This window comes from Rhipicephalus microplus, chromosome 2 (assembly GCF_043290135.1).
Source record: "Rhipicephalus microplus isolate Deutch F79 chromosome 2, USDA_Rmic, whole genome shotgun sequence".
Lineage (NCBI taxonomy): Eukaryota > Metazoa > Arthropoda > Arachnida > Ixodida > Ixodidae > Rhipicephalus > Rhipicephalus microplus.
In genome coordinates this window covers 213,238,218-213,256,854 of record NC_134701.1, presented here as the reverse complement: position 1 = coordinate 213,256,854, position 18,637 = coordinate 213,238,218, and the positions used below count along the sequence as shown (strand labels likewise).

General features: G+C 41.7%; 1 protein-coding gene across 8 annotated transcripts in view; it reads right to left on the bottom strand.

Annotated features, from left to right (window-relative positions):
* Positions 1–514: 514 nt before the first annotated feature.
* The window catches only part of LOC119170411 (choline/ethanolamine kinase), a 116,072-nt gene continuing 97,949 nt past the window's right edge, over positions 515–18,637 (bottom strand). For 7 of the 8 annotated variants that reach the window (XM_075875871.1, XM_075875890.1, XM_037421563.2 and 4 more), the window contains 8 exons: positions 17,311–17,536; positions 12,446–12,579; positions 10,249–10,359; positions 8,027–8,085; positions 7,543–7,627; positions 7,314–7,422; positions 5,824–6,021; positions 515–4,462 (listed from right to left, as the gene is read on the bottom strand). In XM_075875871.1, coding sequence (XP_075731986.1) covers positions 4,340–4,462; positions 5,824–6,021; positions 7,314–7,422; positions 7,543–7,627; positions 8,027–8,085; positions 10,249–10,359; positions 12,446–12,579; positions 17,311–17,536 — 1,045 coding nt within the window. In that variant the 3' untranslated portion in view covers positions 515–4,339. Of the gene's footprint in view, positions 4,463–5,823; positions 6,022–7,313; positions 7,423–7,542; positions 7,628–8,026; positions 8,086–10,248; positions 10,360–12,445; positions 12,580–17,310; positions 17,537–17,666; positions 18,501–18,637 lie in introns of those variants that run through there. The other variant, XM_075875898.1, reaches the window with a different exon arrangement.

The window sequence follows — 18,637 nt, the reverse complement described above, 5'->3', positions numbered from 1 at the left end:
GCCACGTGTGCTTTCAAGTAGTCGTAAGCCCATAAGAGACCGTGGTCATTTTTCTTCCATGCCGAACAGGCACAAGCCCTATTCAGGAAAACCGAAACGGCACAGTGTGAGGTACCACTGTGAATCACTCAATCAAACCCAACAAATACTAAGGGCTTTAAGTAGCAGTGCCTGTACAAAGCAGCCACGTTGCATTCTTTCATTTTTTCATTATGCTTACTAAAATGAGAACTCAAACAATATCTTGCCTCTACCTCCTTTCCAACCTCAACACAGACACTATTTTAGACTAGATACACAGGTGTTATGACTCAACACTTATGATCGTGTCACCATGCCTGTCAGGTCGTCTCAGCTTTATCAACAAAATGTGAACAGTTTTGCTCATTCAACGAGAGCGTTCATTACAGGAACACAACTGTTCAGTAATTGCAGAGCCTGCAAGCAAAATTTGACTGCCTGCACCCGCGTACAATAACACAACGTACTCAAGAGAAAGCTTTGATCGAAAGAGTGTAAATCACAGTATCACCTTTATTTACAGACACATCACAGTGTACATCAAGAGAGCTTGTGTGAAAAGCTAAAAATAGTTCAGTCTGGGAGACTAGGTCGTGAGTAGTAAACTCTGAAAATATGTGACACAGACAGAAACCACAGTTTCCAGGAGGTAAGGAAAGAAAAAAACCAGCTGCAAGTTGTCCTATTCGGCAATACCACGAACTTTGCCTCCAGACAAATAACTCCACACAAATCAGGCACATGGGATTTGTTTACGTGACAAATCAGTGGCAGCACATGAAACGAAACACAATAACATTGTACTTGTGTAAGCATAAAAATGGTAAATAAGAGATGCACAGCAAATTATAAAAACGTGCTAATACATTCACGCCGTTCTGGACAAACAACACTCTCTGAAGCTCTTGTAACCTTAAACATTGCACTCATTATTAAATGCCGTCAAAAACATTTAGAACATGCTGAAACACTCAACTCTGAAAGAGCAGAATATGCCAAACCAAAGCACTGTGACTGCAAAACAACACTGAAAGTGGCAGTACGTTTTCTTCGAGTGACAAAATCAAATAAAGAAAAACTGCAATACCAGAGGCATGAGGCGCAAACTCAGTGAAACTCTGATATGCACTTCTCTCGAATCATATCAAATCTCGCATTAGTAAGCAATTCAACATTAGTGCCCAAAGCACCAAAATAACATTTTCTTTCTCCAGTAAGCATTAAGTGTGGTTTTTATACAACATGGGGTTGTCCAATGCGGAAAATTAATCCCAGTAATTAGAGCAAAGGTTCATACTTGGCTGTTACACAATACACCCTGTTGCACTCCCACCACATCACAGGAAATGCATTGACAATGAGCCCCTTCAATGCAGATCAGATGTTTTGGCTTCCCACATACAACTCCTGCGAAGGTGACAAGGTGGCAGCCTGTATTAAATGAATTTAAGGGGGATTCATAGGCATGCTTTTAAATACTGACATGTACAGCTATTGAATTAGTTTTGACAATCGGTGGAATGTGGGCAGTGGTCACTGCAGCTGAGACAAAACCATCTCGGCCTGTTAGAAAATGGAAAGGCCCAGCTGCTTTAATGGCTGTCAACTTTGGTTGGAAGGAGAAAAATATCTGTCAAAAAGGAAAAATGCCATGACTAGAGCACCATTCTTGCTTCTTTCAGTGATCCAATGTGTCCCTCATTCACTGCCTCTCCCTCGCCAAAGCATTATACTTAATTCTGTCACAGTGGCAAATCAATTCAATGCATTACATTTGTGCGATTCTTATATGGTCGACTCACAAAACAAGATCGAAAGAACATGCGCACTGAGAAATGCATCTGTCACTGCAACAACAGCCACCAATAATCCTACAAGTTGTTTGTGCCATTCCCGTTGGTAACGGCTGCATGCACAATGAGAAAGAAAAAAAAAAGCAGTTTTAACGGAAGGAGCATATACTAGAAGAAATAACAGCCAGTACTGAAATACAAAAATACACAAGCAGCACACAGAGTCAATGGAGTGCAGTGTTTCGCTTTAGCAACACAAACTAATTATATATGGCAGACTCAAACCGGTTTTCTCCAAAATCCCTTTTCTCTAATGCAGGGCGGTTACAAGCTTTGTGCCCAGTGATTCCAAAAGCCTATTCGCATGCAGTGACCTGGAGCTGCTGGAAGTCGCGACGTGGCTCACGCATAATGACTTGACCCGTCACAACCAGGTACACTACACCTTGCGATTTACGCTAGGTAACGCATAGCTACACGACAAGAGTTAAGCACCACAGTCGTTTTGCTTTTTGCATCAATCATACACACCATAAGGTGCACTCATGCAAAATGTCATTTGCGCACTTTTACCCAAAGGACATAGGAGTTTTACTACTGTGCAGACTCGTTACGCTTCCAATAGCACTGAGTGCATCGTGAAAGAAAACTCCTTCAGATGCAAGAACAAACAAGCAAAAGAAACTGAAGTGTTCCGAGGGTAGCGGCTCCTCATAGCCTTTTCTAGACTGCTACACACTCCAATCACTCAACAGTACCAGTAAGGCACACCCAGTGCTTTTAGACACGCAAACACCTCCCGGAGGCAGCTTTCAAGCACACAGGTGGAACGGTGCTGAAATGCAACGATGGCTTGGAGAAAGCCAAGGTAAGACACAAGAAGGGGTAGCAAGATGTTTGCTCCCCGAGCACGAATGGGCTGCAGTGAAGAGTGAGCGTGCTCAAACGACACGGTTCACTGAAGCTGGTGCTATTGTCGCACACCCCACAGTAAAACTGCACTGTTTGCAGCACTGTTTGTAAAAGAAATGCAGCAGCACTCGTGAAAAGTTTGGTTGCTACGCATAGTCTCCACAGTGGCACGGGACATGAGCTTAGTCCCCACAGTGTAGCTCTTTTCTCACTGATGTCAAACGCAGTGATAGGGGAAGAGGAAAGGTACTGGGTCACTTTGGTCTATTCGTACAAGCACACCGACCCATACCAAAATAAATGAAAGATGCGAAATGGCCAGACACTTTAAACAAGTCACTTTCATGTGGTACTGGAAAAAGTGCCTTGCCAGCAAAGCACACAGTGCACATGATAGTCAAATCCCGTTACAGCAAACCTCAGATTAATGACAAGTATTCCCTTCTGAATGTTCGTTGGTTTAATGTAAAAATATTGCAGTACTACGACTTCCAGAACGATATATTGAATTTTTTCACCATTTGTACCTCAACACGTCAAAATAACGAACTACGAACTTAAAAAGTTGCTCAACGCTCAACGTGTGAGCTATCTCCAGCTCAATGCATGTTACTATAATTGTCGGAAAACCCTGCCTATTTCTTTATGCACCAACCCTATTCCATGGACCAGCACATTATTCTAAAAGTGCGACAGTTCTATCGTCGTCACCATCACTTGTATTTGTTTTCCTTGTCAGATTTCATCTCACAGCCTTTGCTTTGTCGACTAGCTACATCTGCACGCTTGTTGCATGGCTGTGTTGCTCGCTTTCGGCTTGGTGTTTGCACATTCTCGACGAGCTCTGAAAGCAGCACAAAAGGAATGTGGTAACAGTGACAAATGCGATGCGAGTGAGCAGAAAAGATTCCCATGCATGCTTTACTGATGTTTGAACACTACGCCCAATGCAACTGGTGGTCCAACGAAGTATGCATGTCAGCTCAACTGACGACGAATGCGATCAACACCACTTGTCGTGATCAAGGAGAATGTGATGAGGACAATGACAGCGAAGGTGACGCTGTCGAAGAGGACACTGTCGATGAGGACGGTGACAGCGAAAACCAACGCGAATAATCAGTGTCTAACGCTGACATTTCTAAGAGCATAAGAAGGATGCACACTTTTAAGAGGTTGTCTTGTAGCAGTTGAGCTGCAGCCATCAAGCAAAGATCGCGGTCTTTTTCAAATAAATGTGCACTTTTTCCAGAATATTTCGTGTTCTCATTTAGCACTTTTCATATTAGAAAATAACGCGATTGCGGATGTGTACACAGCAAAGGTATGCGACTCCCTTGGTAACATTTACGATTTTTCGCAGTTCCTTGAGATTCGTTTTATCGAGATTTGACTATGGAACAGTTCAGACTTGTTGAATTAGCCTTGCCACAACACAGAACATCAGTCATTCCGTTGTTCAGGAAGCTTGAGGCGTAAGTTGGATATTTGCACTGTGAAGGTGGTGAGTGGATGCCGTGGAAGTCTTTGGTGTTGCTCAGTCATTGCATACACCTTGAATGCACCGATGAGGAAAAAAGTTCATGCAGGCACCCTAGAGTGATGATGTCTACTCATGGCTGAGGAACCCTCTGAGGTGTGCAGTTGGTGGAAGGTGCTGCGTCTGCTGAACTTGTTTTTTGGATCAGTTCATGCTTCAGCTCCATGAATGCATCAAGTCGTGCCTGGCCATACTCCTGCGCAAAACATGAAACAAAAGCCCCACTTCAAGAACACGTGTCTATGCAAGAGATAATGCAGAAGCAAGAGCATGCAGCTGCCTACATGGCTGGTGGGTAATACAGTTAAGTCTCAGCATAACCAACTTCTCTTTATAACATTGCCCACAAAATGCCAGGTATTTCTGCCTCAATATAAAAGTGTACTTATCGGTCATTTTAGTGCGACAGAGTTTCACAACTACCCCAGAGAATAGCAAGGTGATGGATTGAAACTTCTAATGGTGTCACTCATCACATTGTTAATATGCATACAGTTTTCAAGAATGCATTTTCCCAACTGAATGCTGTGGGAAGGAGAGTAGTCGCCGGAGTGGTAAGCATGATTTTTGGCAGCCGCTGCCGGGAAACGGTTCACCTCAACGCACTCCTTGCCTTCAGAGCAGTGCAGAGGGATAGCATGCGACTGACAAATGGCATGTGTGAACCGTGGCGCATTCGTGGTGCATTGTATCGTACACTATTTAACCGTCGCAACGCAGTGCAGTCCTGAATTATACGCCATGTACGCCATGCATCAACGTCCACCTTGGTGTTTATGATATTGCCAGCTGTCAAGTATGAAGCATTAATAGTAGAGGCATGTGAATGGTGATGATGACAATGAATCAAATATGAATATTTTTCAAATACTGTTAGAATAGTTTTTGAATGATAAGTAGACCATATTAAAAACAGTCTAGAACACCACAACATTATTATTTGAAATAAACATTTACAAACTTTCACCAAAGGTGATTACTGTTAGATTTAATGAGACTCAAAATACCACAATTACAAAAAAGTAAGCTCATATACAGCAGAAACTAGAGCCTTCACAATACTTTGTAACTGTGGATTATAAGATATTATCATTGACTGTAGGCACAGGCAGACGAGGTCAATTATGCCATCAATGTCCTAGACATTTACCAGCAGCTATGTGCACACTAGATAATCCATACCAAGCGTGCACGCACCTTGAAAGAGCAGGTTATGTGTGTGCACTATGTCACAGAACAAGTTTGGGAACGTTAAGTGCTAAGAAGCAAAATGATGTGTAAAAATGTGCGAGTATCGAACTCGTGGCTAGTTTTGTGGAACTTAGCAGATTTCTGCGGTTCAACAGCTCTCTCGGCTGAGAAAATCTTTTAACTATTAATATAGATAGGTATAACCCCCGCCCCTCCTTCAGGACTTTGAGAGATGGGGAAAGAAGTTATATTGAAAATTCACTTATACACAGCAATATTAAATAGCTGGTCAGGAAAACAGGAAAAAAAAAGCAGCCTCGAATACATTCTCTCGGTATATATACAGTGATAGTTGAGCGACCGTACCCAATAGCCAAACTTGATTTTCGATGTGTGGGCATTGAAGATACTCCAGAGAGTCCAGAAGAGATGAGAGGCTAGTGTGAAGACACGCGCCTCGTGGAGCACATAGTCCACGGTGCACATATTTGGTGGCTGCTTAGGCTCATTTGTCAGAGCCAGGCACTTGGTGTATGTTGTGAGGTACCGTGCAATGAACAGTCGCTAAAAGGGAAGCAGAAAAGTAATGCAGTGAGCTTGGCAATGTGCACGTACAGATGACACAGAAACAAAGCATCTGACAAGAAGCTTCAGTAACAAGACTTTTTCTTCTCTCAACACTACGGGAAGCTGGGACACCCACAGTCATTGATAGTACAGCTATTACTAAAAGATAACTACTTAAAAACAACACATACAGTACCTCAATACTAAGTCAGCAAGAAGCACATAAGCATTTTCAAGTTGGCCTTGCTATGCAGTAGCAAGTGACTTATTAGATTAGCTGCACATTCCGGATTCTTTTTCAGAGTGGCAAATTCACTTAGACTTGCCAGCCCCAAGAGCCGTTTCCAGCCAAAATCTTTCATCTCTACCAGATGGTCCACCAAGCAACGGGTTCATAAACGTATACCTAGACTGTACAGGAGTTGGTTAGTAAAGGTAACACTAACTTAATTAGCTGTACGTGCTCACATAAATCGGAAGCTTCCATCTTCACACGCTACTGTCTTTCCCACACGCTTAACCAAGTCATAAGAAAGCAATGATTTTAAAAAGCTATTTCTTATTAGATGACTGGTTGTTTTTTCACAGCATAAGGATCACTTCTAACCCATGAAGTTGATTGTGGCCATCACTGCAGCCTACAACCATGAACTACGAGTTTGCCGGTAATAATAATAATAATAATAATAATAATAATAATAATAATAATAATAATAATAATAATAATAATAATTTCACATGCTATTGTCCCCGAATTAGGATGAATTTTTTGCCAACTAAGAAGCTTCTCTTTCCGAGAAATCCATACGGATATCTTTGTGGCTTCATGCTACAAACAGGTGGTTGTGCGATTTCCATTTCTTAATCCTTTGGCCACCTTGCGGGTCTCTTCAGAACTCAGTTGCATAATAAGAATTAATATCTGCAATTTTTCATGCAAGAACCACAACATTATTACGACGGAAGGCGTAGTGGAAGACTGCAGAAATTTGGGCCATCTGGTGTTCTTTAAAGGCACACTGAAGTGAAACAATAAATTGGTTTAGATTGATACATTGTATTCTAAAAACTCTAATTCATTTCACAATTATAGGTTTTTTTTATTAGAGGAGAAAATCAAGGTCATTTTAAATTTCGTTCTGAAGTCTCTGCTGCACTTGATGTCACAGATTTAAAAGCATATTTTTTTTGTATTTTGGCTGCAGTGGCTCAACGAAATCTTGTCAAAACTTGGGATGTTAAGTTTATGCTTAAATTACTCTTACATGTCTAGTAACACTGGCACGTACCTGATGCTCTACAGACGGATAGTCTCCAGGTAGAGCCTTGAAGTAGGGATGCTCGGGATAAGAGTAGTCGTACATCCATTCGCAAAAGTGGTTTGCGATGTCAAAGCCCCTGTCGATACACAATGAAAGAGAATACAGGAAGGGGTGATAATGAGTGCCTGCAAGACAGCAGCAGAAAAAAATAAAGGAGAAAAAGAAAACAGCGCACAAACAGAAGTGAAACACTCACCTGTAGTTGTAGGCGCAGTACTCATAGTCAATGAACACCATGTTCTCTTCCTTTGGACCTGGACCATCCATGAAAAGAATGTTTCCTGCGCAAAAGACGCACAGACAGACATAAACAAGCATTTTTTAAAGTTATGCAGCAAACAAAAATGACGACAGATCAGAAGAGCCTAAATATGATATACATTAGGAGTATAATTGCTGCAAGTTATAGTGTGAAAATGTACATAAGTTGGCTTTGAGATGTTCAGAAACAAGCCATTGCATACAAAAGAAAATAATAGCTCACGATTCAGTGTTCATACAGGTTTGGTGCAGATATAGAATTGCTGAGGCAGCATATAAAGTAGCTTGCAAAATTTATACAGTGGCTTGCCCCCCACTGAACCCTCCTACAAGTGCAGCACACAAAAATGAAAGATGCACTGATGAACGTGGGGTGCAACCATTAAGAATTATGCGTTCTGTCTACTAGCTGCACTTACCTTCCTGAAGGTCATTATGGCAAAACACAATCGGAGACTCTGTCTTCGCAAGGAACTCTCTGAAATTCGAGATCACACAGAAAAAGTCAGCATAGGGAAAAACAAAACACGACCTACATGACAATGCAGCGAGAAGAGTACGCATATTCGTACTCTCTCTCAACACCTGCGAGCAATATTTCATTTGTTCACTACACAGAAGTACATTCAAGAAGTCTTCATTACACGTCTTTAAAAGCTATCATAATTTAAAACATGCCACCCTTATCTAACAAACCCCAGCAAGTTCTGCCAAAGGCTAGAGAGATAGCACTTATTTGTAAATATGGCACACAGCAAATTGAAGCAGTTCACAACCTCAATAATCGTCGAAAAGAGTGACCAGTGATCGTACAACGTGCCTTGCTGGGAGACCACAGAAAAAAAAAAAAAAACCTACACAGCTGAAGAAATGCTCATCTTCACATTGGTCATTCAACCTAAGAAAATCTTGTCTTGCAACAGCAATAACACATGGACAATCCAGGAGCATTTCTGCTATTTCTGTCGACGTGATGTTCTGTATGAAGTATGAGACCCTTGCTGACCCACTAAGAAAGTATGTCATGAGCAGCATGAGTGCTAACATTTCCCCACATGTTGTGTATGTCCAAGTAAAGACATGCCAGGCCTCCCAACGTAACCTGCCCAAGCAGAGGAAACATGCAGTACTCTTTTGTTTCTTGAAAGGTGCATGGAGGTATGGAGGGAGGGGGGGCTGCCACGTGTTTTCAGCGGATCAGCACATGCCTCAAAAGTTTGCACGTGATGTGCTCTTATCACAAAGGTTGTGTTATAGGAGCCCTGCAACACTTTTTCAGCATGGTCAAAAAACCTTGCCAATCGGTAGTCAAGGCTCCTGAGGACATGCGAGCCAAAAGCGCAACACATGGCCTGAAATTTCCTGTTAATTCTCAAAGTCAGCTAGAAACCGGTCCCTCTTGTTTCTATAAATGATGCCACATACCAAACTTCAAAGCCATAGGCTGATTTGAACCTCGCAGGCTGCATAGCTACTGCAGCCACCACATGCTTGCGATCACACTGAAAGTAGGCCGTGTGTTCGAAAAAAAAAAAAGAGGGGAAGGAAGGTTAAAGTCATAATGCACACGTTTTACGACATCTTTCTTCGAGTCATTCCTCCCTGCTTAGCTTCCAGAGCACTTGTTAGGACGAGAGAAGAGAGAAAGCAATTACATCAAGTAACAAATCTAACTATGCTCGTTTTCCCCACTTTTTAGAAATTATTGCAGTGGTGTATTCGTGAGGCATTTATCTCCTTTAATTAAGCTATTTGATGATTACTTGGAAAAGTAATGCAGGGCCCCTTTAAGTACAACCTCTTTATAAGAGGCATGCTCAGGATACCAACTGTTGTCTTTTATATGAGATGTCTCTCATAAGCAGAGTACCTCGTAGGCATTTTTTTATCACCCGTATTTTACTGTAGGCACACTGGTGTCTCTTATACCCATCTGTTTCTTATATCAGTGTCTCTTATAAAGGGGTTCGACTGTATTAACAAGCAAGATAACGACGCATAGAAGTGTGTGAATGTAATGATTGATTGTGGGGTTTAACGTCCCAAAAGCACCATACAATTATGAGAGACGCCGTAGTGGAGGGCTCCGGAAATTTTGACCACCTGGGGTTCTTTAACATGCACAAAAATCTGAGCACATGGGCCTAAAAAAGTGTGTGAATGTGTGTGAACGTAATTGGCATACTTGTGACTAGTTTTTTGGAATTAAACCTGCGGTCAGTATGTACAATTCTTAACAATTCTGTAGGTCCAGAACTTTTTTTGTGTGTGGTAGATTTGCGAGGCAATAAACTCCTTCAGGGAAGCCACTACTAGTTACTTGAAAAAGTGTTGCAGGGCCCCTTAAAAAGCATAGAGAGCATAAAGGTCACTTTGCTTGCTGCATCAGACTTTCAGGGTTTTCTGAAAAAGTGAGCTACCAGCTTCACTTTGCATTACATTCTTATTTCTTCCTATCAAATCCATTGCTTCACACTTGCGGCAAAGCTGTGACCCTTTGTTTCATCCCAACCACCATGTTATTCAGGGTGTGCAAACAAGATGGACTAGCCTTGCTGACCACCCAAGAATCACCTTTAAATCCTTTGAATTGCAGCAAGAGCTATAATGAAGCACTTGATAGATGCACCACTCTACTCACTTCAGCCAGTTGACTTCAGCTGCAAGATCAACTGTGAGCAGCTTGACAGCCATGGTTTGGTTTTTTATGGGCACAGTGTCGACCTTGATGGTTCGGGCATACTTGAGCCACCTGCACACATGTGAATGCATCACAGGTGAGGACCACTAGCATGGCGACACTGGAGATGTTTAGGAAGGAGGACAAAAAAAAAGAGAGACAAACCAGAGAGTAGACATATGACAGGCATTTTATAACAACTACAGTTAAACTTGAACATAACGAAATTGATAAATTTCAGAAAAAATGCGTTATAAAAAGGATTTAATTATATGCAGGTTCTGTACAAAAAGTCAGAAAATTAACACACAAATTAAACAAAAGGGGGACTGAAGGCAGAGCTAATTCAAAACACTTATTTTACAGTAAAAAAACTGCGTTATTATTGCGATAGCAATTGTATAAACACTTTCAGCGAGTTTTTGTTGTCACCGCCATGTTCCGTGAGCAAATGAGCAAAAATGCAAAGAAATACGCTTGGATGCATTTATTGGAACGCCAACCTATATGGAGTGAGGTGGCTCATGGAAAGAGGCGACTCTAGATGAAATAGTGAAGTTCGTTGGACATATCATTCACAAAGGGATTATTCACATAACAGGTATCCATCTAAATTGGAACAACTGGAGATTCTTATCGCAAGACAATAAAAATTTACCGAGAAAAGTGTACAAGTACACTTGTGGCTCACTAAACACCATGCAATGCTTCACCGCATGGCATAAGCAACGAAGCAGCCCCTCAGTTGCGATTTCCTTCGTCTATGTGAAGAGAAACATTTTGTACAACAATACTTATTTTTTATACAGTTTCTGGGTAATCTATCTACAAAATGCATATTCCTTGTTTTCTTTTTTTTTGCATATTTTTGCACATATAGTGTTTTTATTGCTCTGTTTATCAGCTGGCAACGAAAACTTCGGCACTTTTCACATTTGCATTCATTATAAAATATTTTCATTGCTCTAAAACATACATCTTTCAGAAAGAGCATTTCATTGTGCAAAGTTTAGTATGCTGCAATGCATGCTGGAGTGCTTTTCAAACTGGCGAAAACGATCTTCCCGAGACATATGAAAAACAACCAATTTCGCGCGGTAATGAAAGATTTAAGTACCCACTCCTGTATGTGCCATGATGAGTCTGCAGTATGCCTAAATAAAATCAAATAAAAACAAAATACTTGTACCACACTCCTTTCTTTCAATCTTAAAGAGCATTATAAATTACTTCTGCGCACTGTGGAAAAAGAGTAAATTAAGGGCTCATTTTCTTGTGGCGCTATGTGACGTGACGCCACGTGGCCTACGCTACATTTGCCGTCGTGGCTGTGAGTAGCGCTGAGTGGCACTCCCCAGTATTACATCTGACTTAAATACCCAATAAAGTGGATGGGAAAACCACCACCAATGTAGCCCACCAAAGCATTCGAGCCACATTACATGCTTCAGCATTTCAAGTGGCTCACTTGAGAAACTTGATTGATTGATTGATATGTGGGGTTTAACGTCCCAAAACCACCATTTGATTATGAGAGATGCCGTAGTGGAGGGCTCCGGAAATTTCGACCACCTGGGGTTCTTTAATGTGCGCCCAAATCTGAGCACACGGGCCTACAACATTTCCGCCTCCATCGGAAATGCAGCCGCCGCAGCCGGGATTCGAACCCGCGACCCGCGGGTCAGCAGCCGAGTACCTTAGCCACTAGACCACCGCGGCGGGGCACTTGAGAAACTTGTGCCATCTACAAATAAAGTACATGCCAACAAGTCCTTTCTTTAAGGAAGCTCAACACTGCCTGAGGGAGGCCTTCCGATACACATGGTGTGTGTGTGTGTGCATGTGCCTATGCGAGAAGGAGGAGGCGAATAAGTACACATATATGGATAGCTGCTCATCAAGCAGCGGTGCCGTTTAAGTCTTGGTGGAGGAAGCCACCCCATCCTCTTGATTTTAGGCCGTAGTGCCATTCATTTATGTTTTTCAAAATTTCTATATCGTGCATCAAAGCATGTTGGTTCAGGCAGTGGCATATGCTTTAACTTGTAGGTGGTTTTTCTCCTCAAAATGTGTTGCTGGTCCTATTCCTACTTACACTGCAACGCTAATTCTCTATTCATGATGAAGTAAACATCAAAGGGAGCAATGAGCATAATACCTGTTCATGTTGTTGAAAAGCCACGTGGGCTCCTTGACCAAAGGTGCTTGCAATACATGGACCCTTGCCAACTTTTTGGAGATAAGCAGCGAAATTTCTGGGTCCTTCAACTGCTGGAGCGTCAACGCTCGAGCCTAGAAACAACAATAACATCTTGTTGAAAAAAAAAAAAAGAACACAGAACTTACGAACTTCAACATGCAAACTGCCCCATGCAATCTCAGGTCTTAATCTCTATAGCGAACACAACCACAAAAACAAACAAAATGATGTCGCAGAAGTTCACAATGCTTGCACCACATAAACATAAGCAGTGTGAAACCACTGCAAACAAAATTTTCAGTAAATTGGCACACCAATGCAGCATCTTGAAAAGAATTAGGACATTTCTAGGGTGTATTCCCGTTAGGTGATGCTCATGTAAAACTGGTGACATTGAATGTGAAAAATTGCGAGCTTAAAACTTCCTTCTTTATATTTGTGACTAGTAGAAACTAAGCACCCTAAAATGCAAGAAAACAGGAGAGCTTAATCGAAGTCTATTCTGTCAACAACTTAATTGAAAAGCCAGCTGGGCATCGTCCGTTTTACAGTTCTGTTTCTAGCTTCGAAATCAAATTACCGTAATATGGAATCTTGGCATCCTCTTACTACCATAGCACAAAGGCGCAGGCCGCACCCGTTCTATTAAGAGCTGCTAAGGACAACGAATTGTGAAACACGGTTTACAGTGCTAAGGAAACTGAAGACAAACATGAGCAGTACAGGAAATGTGCTGCACAGGATTTAGCATCTGTGTTATATCACTCATGCTAATGTCTCAATCTTCCTCAGTGCCTTAAAAATGTTACATGGCAGTGCCAGTTAATAACCAGCCAGGCTTTAAACTTCAATCCTTGTGAGAAGAAACTATCGTAAATACCTTATTTTATTTTTAAGCACACACTTGGCATCTGACACATAGCAGTCAAGAAACAATCTATGCATGGGTCATGACTTTGCATGTGATCTCTCACATCCATAAACAATCTTGCATTGCTATAAAGTTCAGCATTCACATTATTTTTCTATCCTTGTCCACTATAACAAGTCGTGTGCTCTGCCTATAATGCAGAATACTCACACTGTGTGAAAATGTTTTTTTTAGGCTGGTGCTGGCGGCATCAACCATTTGCGAGAGCAACCGAAGACATCAATTGGAAATTCGCACCGAGCACACATGCAACTTGGTCTGTAGGATACAAAAAGCCACAAGACATATTCACCGACACGTGCCCCTGTCTAGACTGTCTGCTACTGAAATTAGTGTTCAGCACAAAAAGGCATGCACAGCCAATTCTATGCACAGCCAATTTCACAAACCCACAGTTAGCACAAGTGGAAAGGCTGCAAGAGTTGTTCACAGCATGCAGATAGATGCCAGGCACTCATGAAAATGTTACTCTGGAAGTGGGCCGGCAGCCCAACTTTTCTCGCCATTCTTATGCCTCGGTCAACTGCGACCAAACCTGTAAAATTGGTCTTCAGGACTGCACTCGAACTCGAATATTAGCTACATTTCTCCATCAGTTTCATGCAGTAGAAGCAATAGGGCTGACTCCGATATGCTGGAAAGTGTAGAGACATCTTTTGCATATGCTTTACTCCTGCACGAAAATCCCCAATGAGAACATTTATTGGAGGAAAAACTCCAAGAGAACTACACATTACTACAGTCATTGAATCTGTACTCAAATCAAGTGGCACAGTGAATGCTACTTCATAAAACAAAACATCACGCAAGGAAAAATATTGCATGAAACGCCTCGCAGACACTGAAAGCAAGCATCAGATCAACACTATGTTAGACTATCTATCTATAAATACAGCAAAATTTCCTTTATGCAAAGATATGACAACAAAGATATGACCGTAGCACTGATAATTATGACTGAAGGCGTTGCACACTTAGCAATGAAAGAAGGGCCCAGAGGAGAGCACAGCATTGCTCTTTCATTTTATGTCACGCCTGTAGCACACAATGCTGCACACTTTAAAATAATTATCATGACGGCGTTCTGAACTCGATTCAAGTGTTAACTTGAAATGTTTTAGAAATATTGAAGATGGTTTAGCGGCCATTTACAGCTGCATCTTCTACAATTTTATTAGAGCTTTCTTACTACAGGTTCTACACAGAAAATGAAATCTAAAAGTACCCACGCAGTGACTTCAAGTGTACTTCGAGGGGTTAATATGCTTACAGGCACCAGTTCATTGACACTGATTTGACGTGTGGGGTTTAGCATCCCAAGACCACCGTATGATTATGAGAGACACCATAATGGAGAGCTCCGGCAATTTCGACCACCTGGGGTTCTTTAACGTGCACCGAAATCTGAGCACACGGGCCTACATCATTTCCGCCTCCATAGGAAATTCAGCCGCCACAGCTGGGATGCAATCCTGCAACCTGCGGGTCAGCAGCCGAGTACCTTAGCCACTAGAAGCTCATTTACACTTTCTACCCCACCAGAACCAATAAATTTGCTTCTGCTGTTTTGGCTAGCCAGCCAGAGCTTGCTGCTCATGAAAACTGAAGCCAGAGAACAAGACCTCTGCAAAACCATGTTTTGCTCACACACCATGCCATTTGTGAACGCAAAGCATGTTAGTTTGCACTGCAAACAAGCATTAAATTATTAAGGTTAGTACGTTACGGCACAGCTGTTACATTCAATGACAACCAAAGAACTCTCATAGGTACACCGCCAGCAACTTGAGCATTCAGTCGAATCCAGATAAAGAATGCGGAGATCAAGATTGCTCAATATTTCGGTAATTCAAAAATTACACCCCAAGTATCACACTTCACTGAGCAATGATCAGTTCCCTCAACTATTAGTAAGCTTCACCACGCTATAGGGCTGTGTCACAGCAAAGCATATTAGTGCCCCAATTTCATCGTGCGGCTAAGACTTACTGCACGAACCATAGACACGTGCTTTCACTTCCCCCTTATAACATGCCCTTCTTTGAAGGTTCAGAAAACGCCCTGTGAGACAGGATCTGCCAAAACAGAACCATTTTGTCAACACAAACATTTTCATTCACGGGAAAAATTATTTGCAGTGCCGTTAGAAGAAGCAAACTTGCAGAAGCATTTTATTTATGACAGAGGATGTTTTCCATATATTTGTCATGCAGTACAATATTTTTTCATTTTATTTGCACTAGGATGTTACAGGCAATCGATATAGGTGATAATTAGATGTACTCAATACGCAGGTTTGACTACAGACAACAACCCAGCCACCAACATTTGTGCACTTCCATGATGTCAGCATGGAGGCAAATATTTTGTAATGTGTGCCACTGTCTATCATAAATGTTATCTTGTATCACAAAGTTATTATTTGGTGCTGTGGGGAGAGTCAGTGCAATCTGAAGCCTCAGGTTGTTTCCAAATTAATGCTGTAGCCCAATTTAACATAAGAAAAAAAGGTGCTTGCATACAGCTAGGTGCATGCTTCTACTTCTTCCATCAGCAAAAACATACTTTGACACCTTTGGTCTTCACTAAGGGGCTCTCAAAGGTTTGCACGACAAAGGTATCAAGTCGGTTGTACAATAGTTTGCCCTATTGTACAGCTTCAATAGAAAAGGGTTGGCACAAGGGACAGACTACTGCAGCAGCTAAATCATGGTTAGCAATCCAAATGCAGGGTCTAGGACGAGCTTTCTGCTAGCCACTCTCATCTTAGGCCACGGATCATGCCTCCTACTCTAATTCTGCCATGCTTAATGACAATGCTACGGCATCCTGTGATACTGATACTCTGGTTATCCATCATTTGTGCCAACCTTTTTTCGTAGCAACGATGCATACAAGAGAGCTTATCTAGAGCAGTATCCAATTAAGAAGAAAGTCATGATTTGCCAGTTTGATAGTTTCATTACTGCCCTTGTCGAGACTTTCACAACCAGCTTGTTCTGAATGTTTTACTTACATCAACTTTCATTAAAAAAAAAGTTCTGCTAATGGTAGCCTACGATTATTATAAAGATGTTAATTATGTCCAATGAAATCAAACAGCAAACATTAACCAAACAAGTGCTGAATAAGAATAATAAACAACCTAAAGTCATTACTGATGTATTAATACTGCAACTATTCTTAAGCAAGATCATTAATTTTCGAATGACTTAACAGACCTCTTTGCAATTGTTCCCCAACATTAAGAATAAAAGAACACAGAAATGAAACTTATCAATCAAAGCCACTTATCACAAAGCACAAAAAAGACAATGTTATAAGTAATTCACTGCATGTCTTCGTTTCCTGTCTTGACAAACGCAGCAGCTAAAAGGTGCTCTAAGTGAAACCACCAAGTGCCCACAAAGAACCCCGTATTTATAAACTTTTACTTCATTTCCCTGCTCTAATTAGCTGGAATTTATTAGACTAGGATGCTTTTGAATCCACCTCCACCTGGTAATCCTAGCTATATATGGCCAGAAACAGTGCCTGAGAGAATATGCATGCGGACTTCATAAACAGCAATAAGACATAATAAGACATAATAAGTATAAAGGAAGACCGAACGCAAGTGTTGACTCACAAAAGAAGGTCTATTATCACGAACGTCATTGTAAAACAAATGACCGACCATGAGCAGAACAACGTAAAGAAGTACGAACACTCTCATGGCATAAAGCAAGATAAAAAAGTATCACGACTACGAATTGCACAGATAGCTGTTAGCACTTTGATGTCTCTGCACGGCTAGTAATGTAAGTATCAGTAACGATTCACCCAACTAGCTAGAGTTTTTCGTGCAACGCACATACAAAGAGCAGGTGAAAACAGAAAAGTGGACGCTTACAGGAATGTACTCTTCGAGGCGTCCTCCCGGAAATACACCGTAGAGTTTTGGACCCAGGTTTCGCTCCGAGAGCAAAGTGCAGATGACACTCTCAGTGACTGTGGTGTCGCTTCCTTCGCTGGGGATTTGTCCATACATGCGCATCAGAACCTGGCTGGGCTCACCGTACAAGGGCGTGTGTGTTTCGGGCAACGAGCAGTAGTACAGGAGGTTGCTAAGGCCACCACTGAAAGGACAAGAGAAGCAACCAAGTGAGCTCCGATTGAAGTAGCAGCTGATACGCCCACTATGATGTGTATTGTCACAAGGTATGCATTAAACGGCAGCGATTAATGCAATTTAACACATGAACTAACCATAATCCATTCTCGTGGAGCTGTATCATTTCTTGTAACTGGCTTTAGCAATTAGAAAGTTTGGGCAAGTTCGTCGATCATCCCTAATTGGCATGGACAGAGTCATCTGCACTTCTCCTTTCTTTCAATCAAGCATGGTTCGGCACTGAAACCATAGTTTGGGCTGGCTTTAACACCAGAGGCAGTACAAAACAGTGAGCACCAATGCCATTTCACTGACCATTTGATGGTCGGTGAAAGCTCGTGGCCCTATGTACTGCACAAAACTGAATTACACCCAGCAAACTACTTCACTTTTCCAGTTAATTTTCTGGTGTACAAGAACAAGATTCATATCCGCTCCATATTTTAGGGAAAACGCAACCATGTGCACGGCCACTTCACTGCAGAGAAATGGTGTAACAAAAAATATGCTTTTAGATGCTTGCAATATTTCACACACCATATGACTAATTAATTAATTGTTGGGGTTTAGCATCCTAAAGCTACCATATTATTATGAGAGACGCGGTAGTGGAGGGCCCTGGCAATTTTGACCACTTGAGGTTCGTGTACCTAAGTCTTAGCACATGGGCCTCAAGCTTGATATTTTCGCCTCCCTCAAAAATGTGGCTGCCGTGGCGGGAATTCGATACCACGATCGGCAGGTCATCGGCCAGTTTCATGTGTGGCTACAAGGTTGTCATTTTGTGACCTTATTAGAGTAATGCCTTTGATAGTATGAATATCGAGGAGCACAAGAGCAAAGTCAGCATTGTTTATAACCAATCATAAATAGGTTTTAAACACTCGGAATTCAGTCATTGGATTGAGATTGAATGAATACAATCCTGCAGCTATAGCAACTGATGCCCAACACTAGACATCAACTAGCCACGCACTTGCAGACATTTTTTAACAGCCAATATTACCAATCTTTCAACCATCTTTAGCCACCATCAGACAGTGTGATTGACGTAGGGTTGGAGATA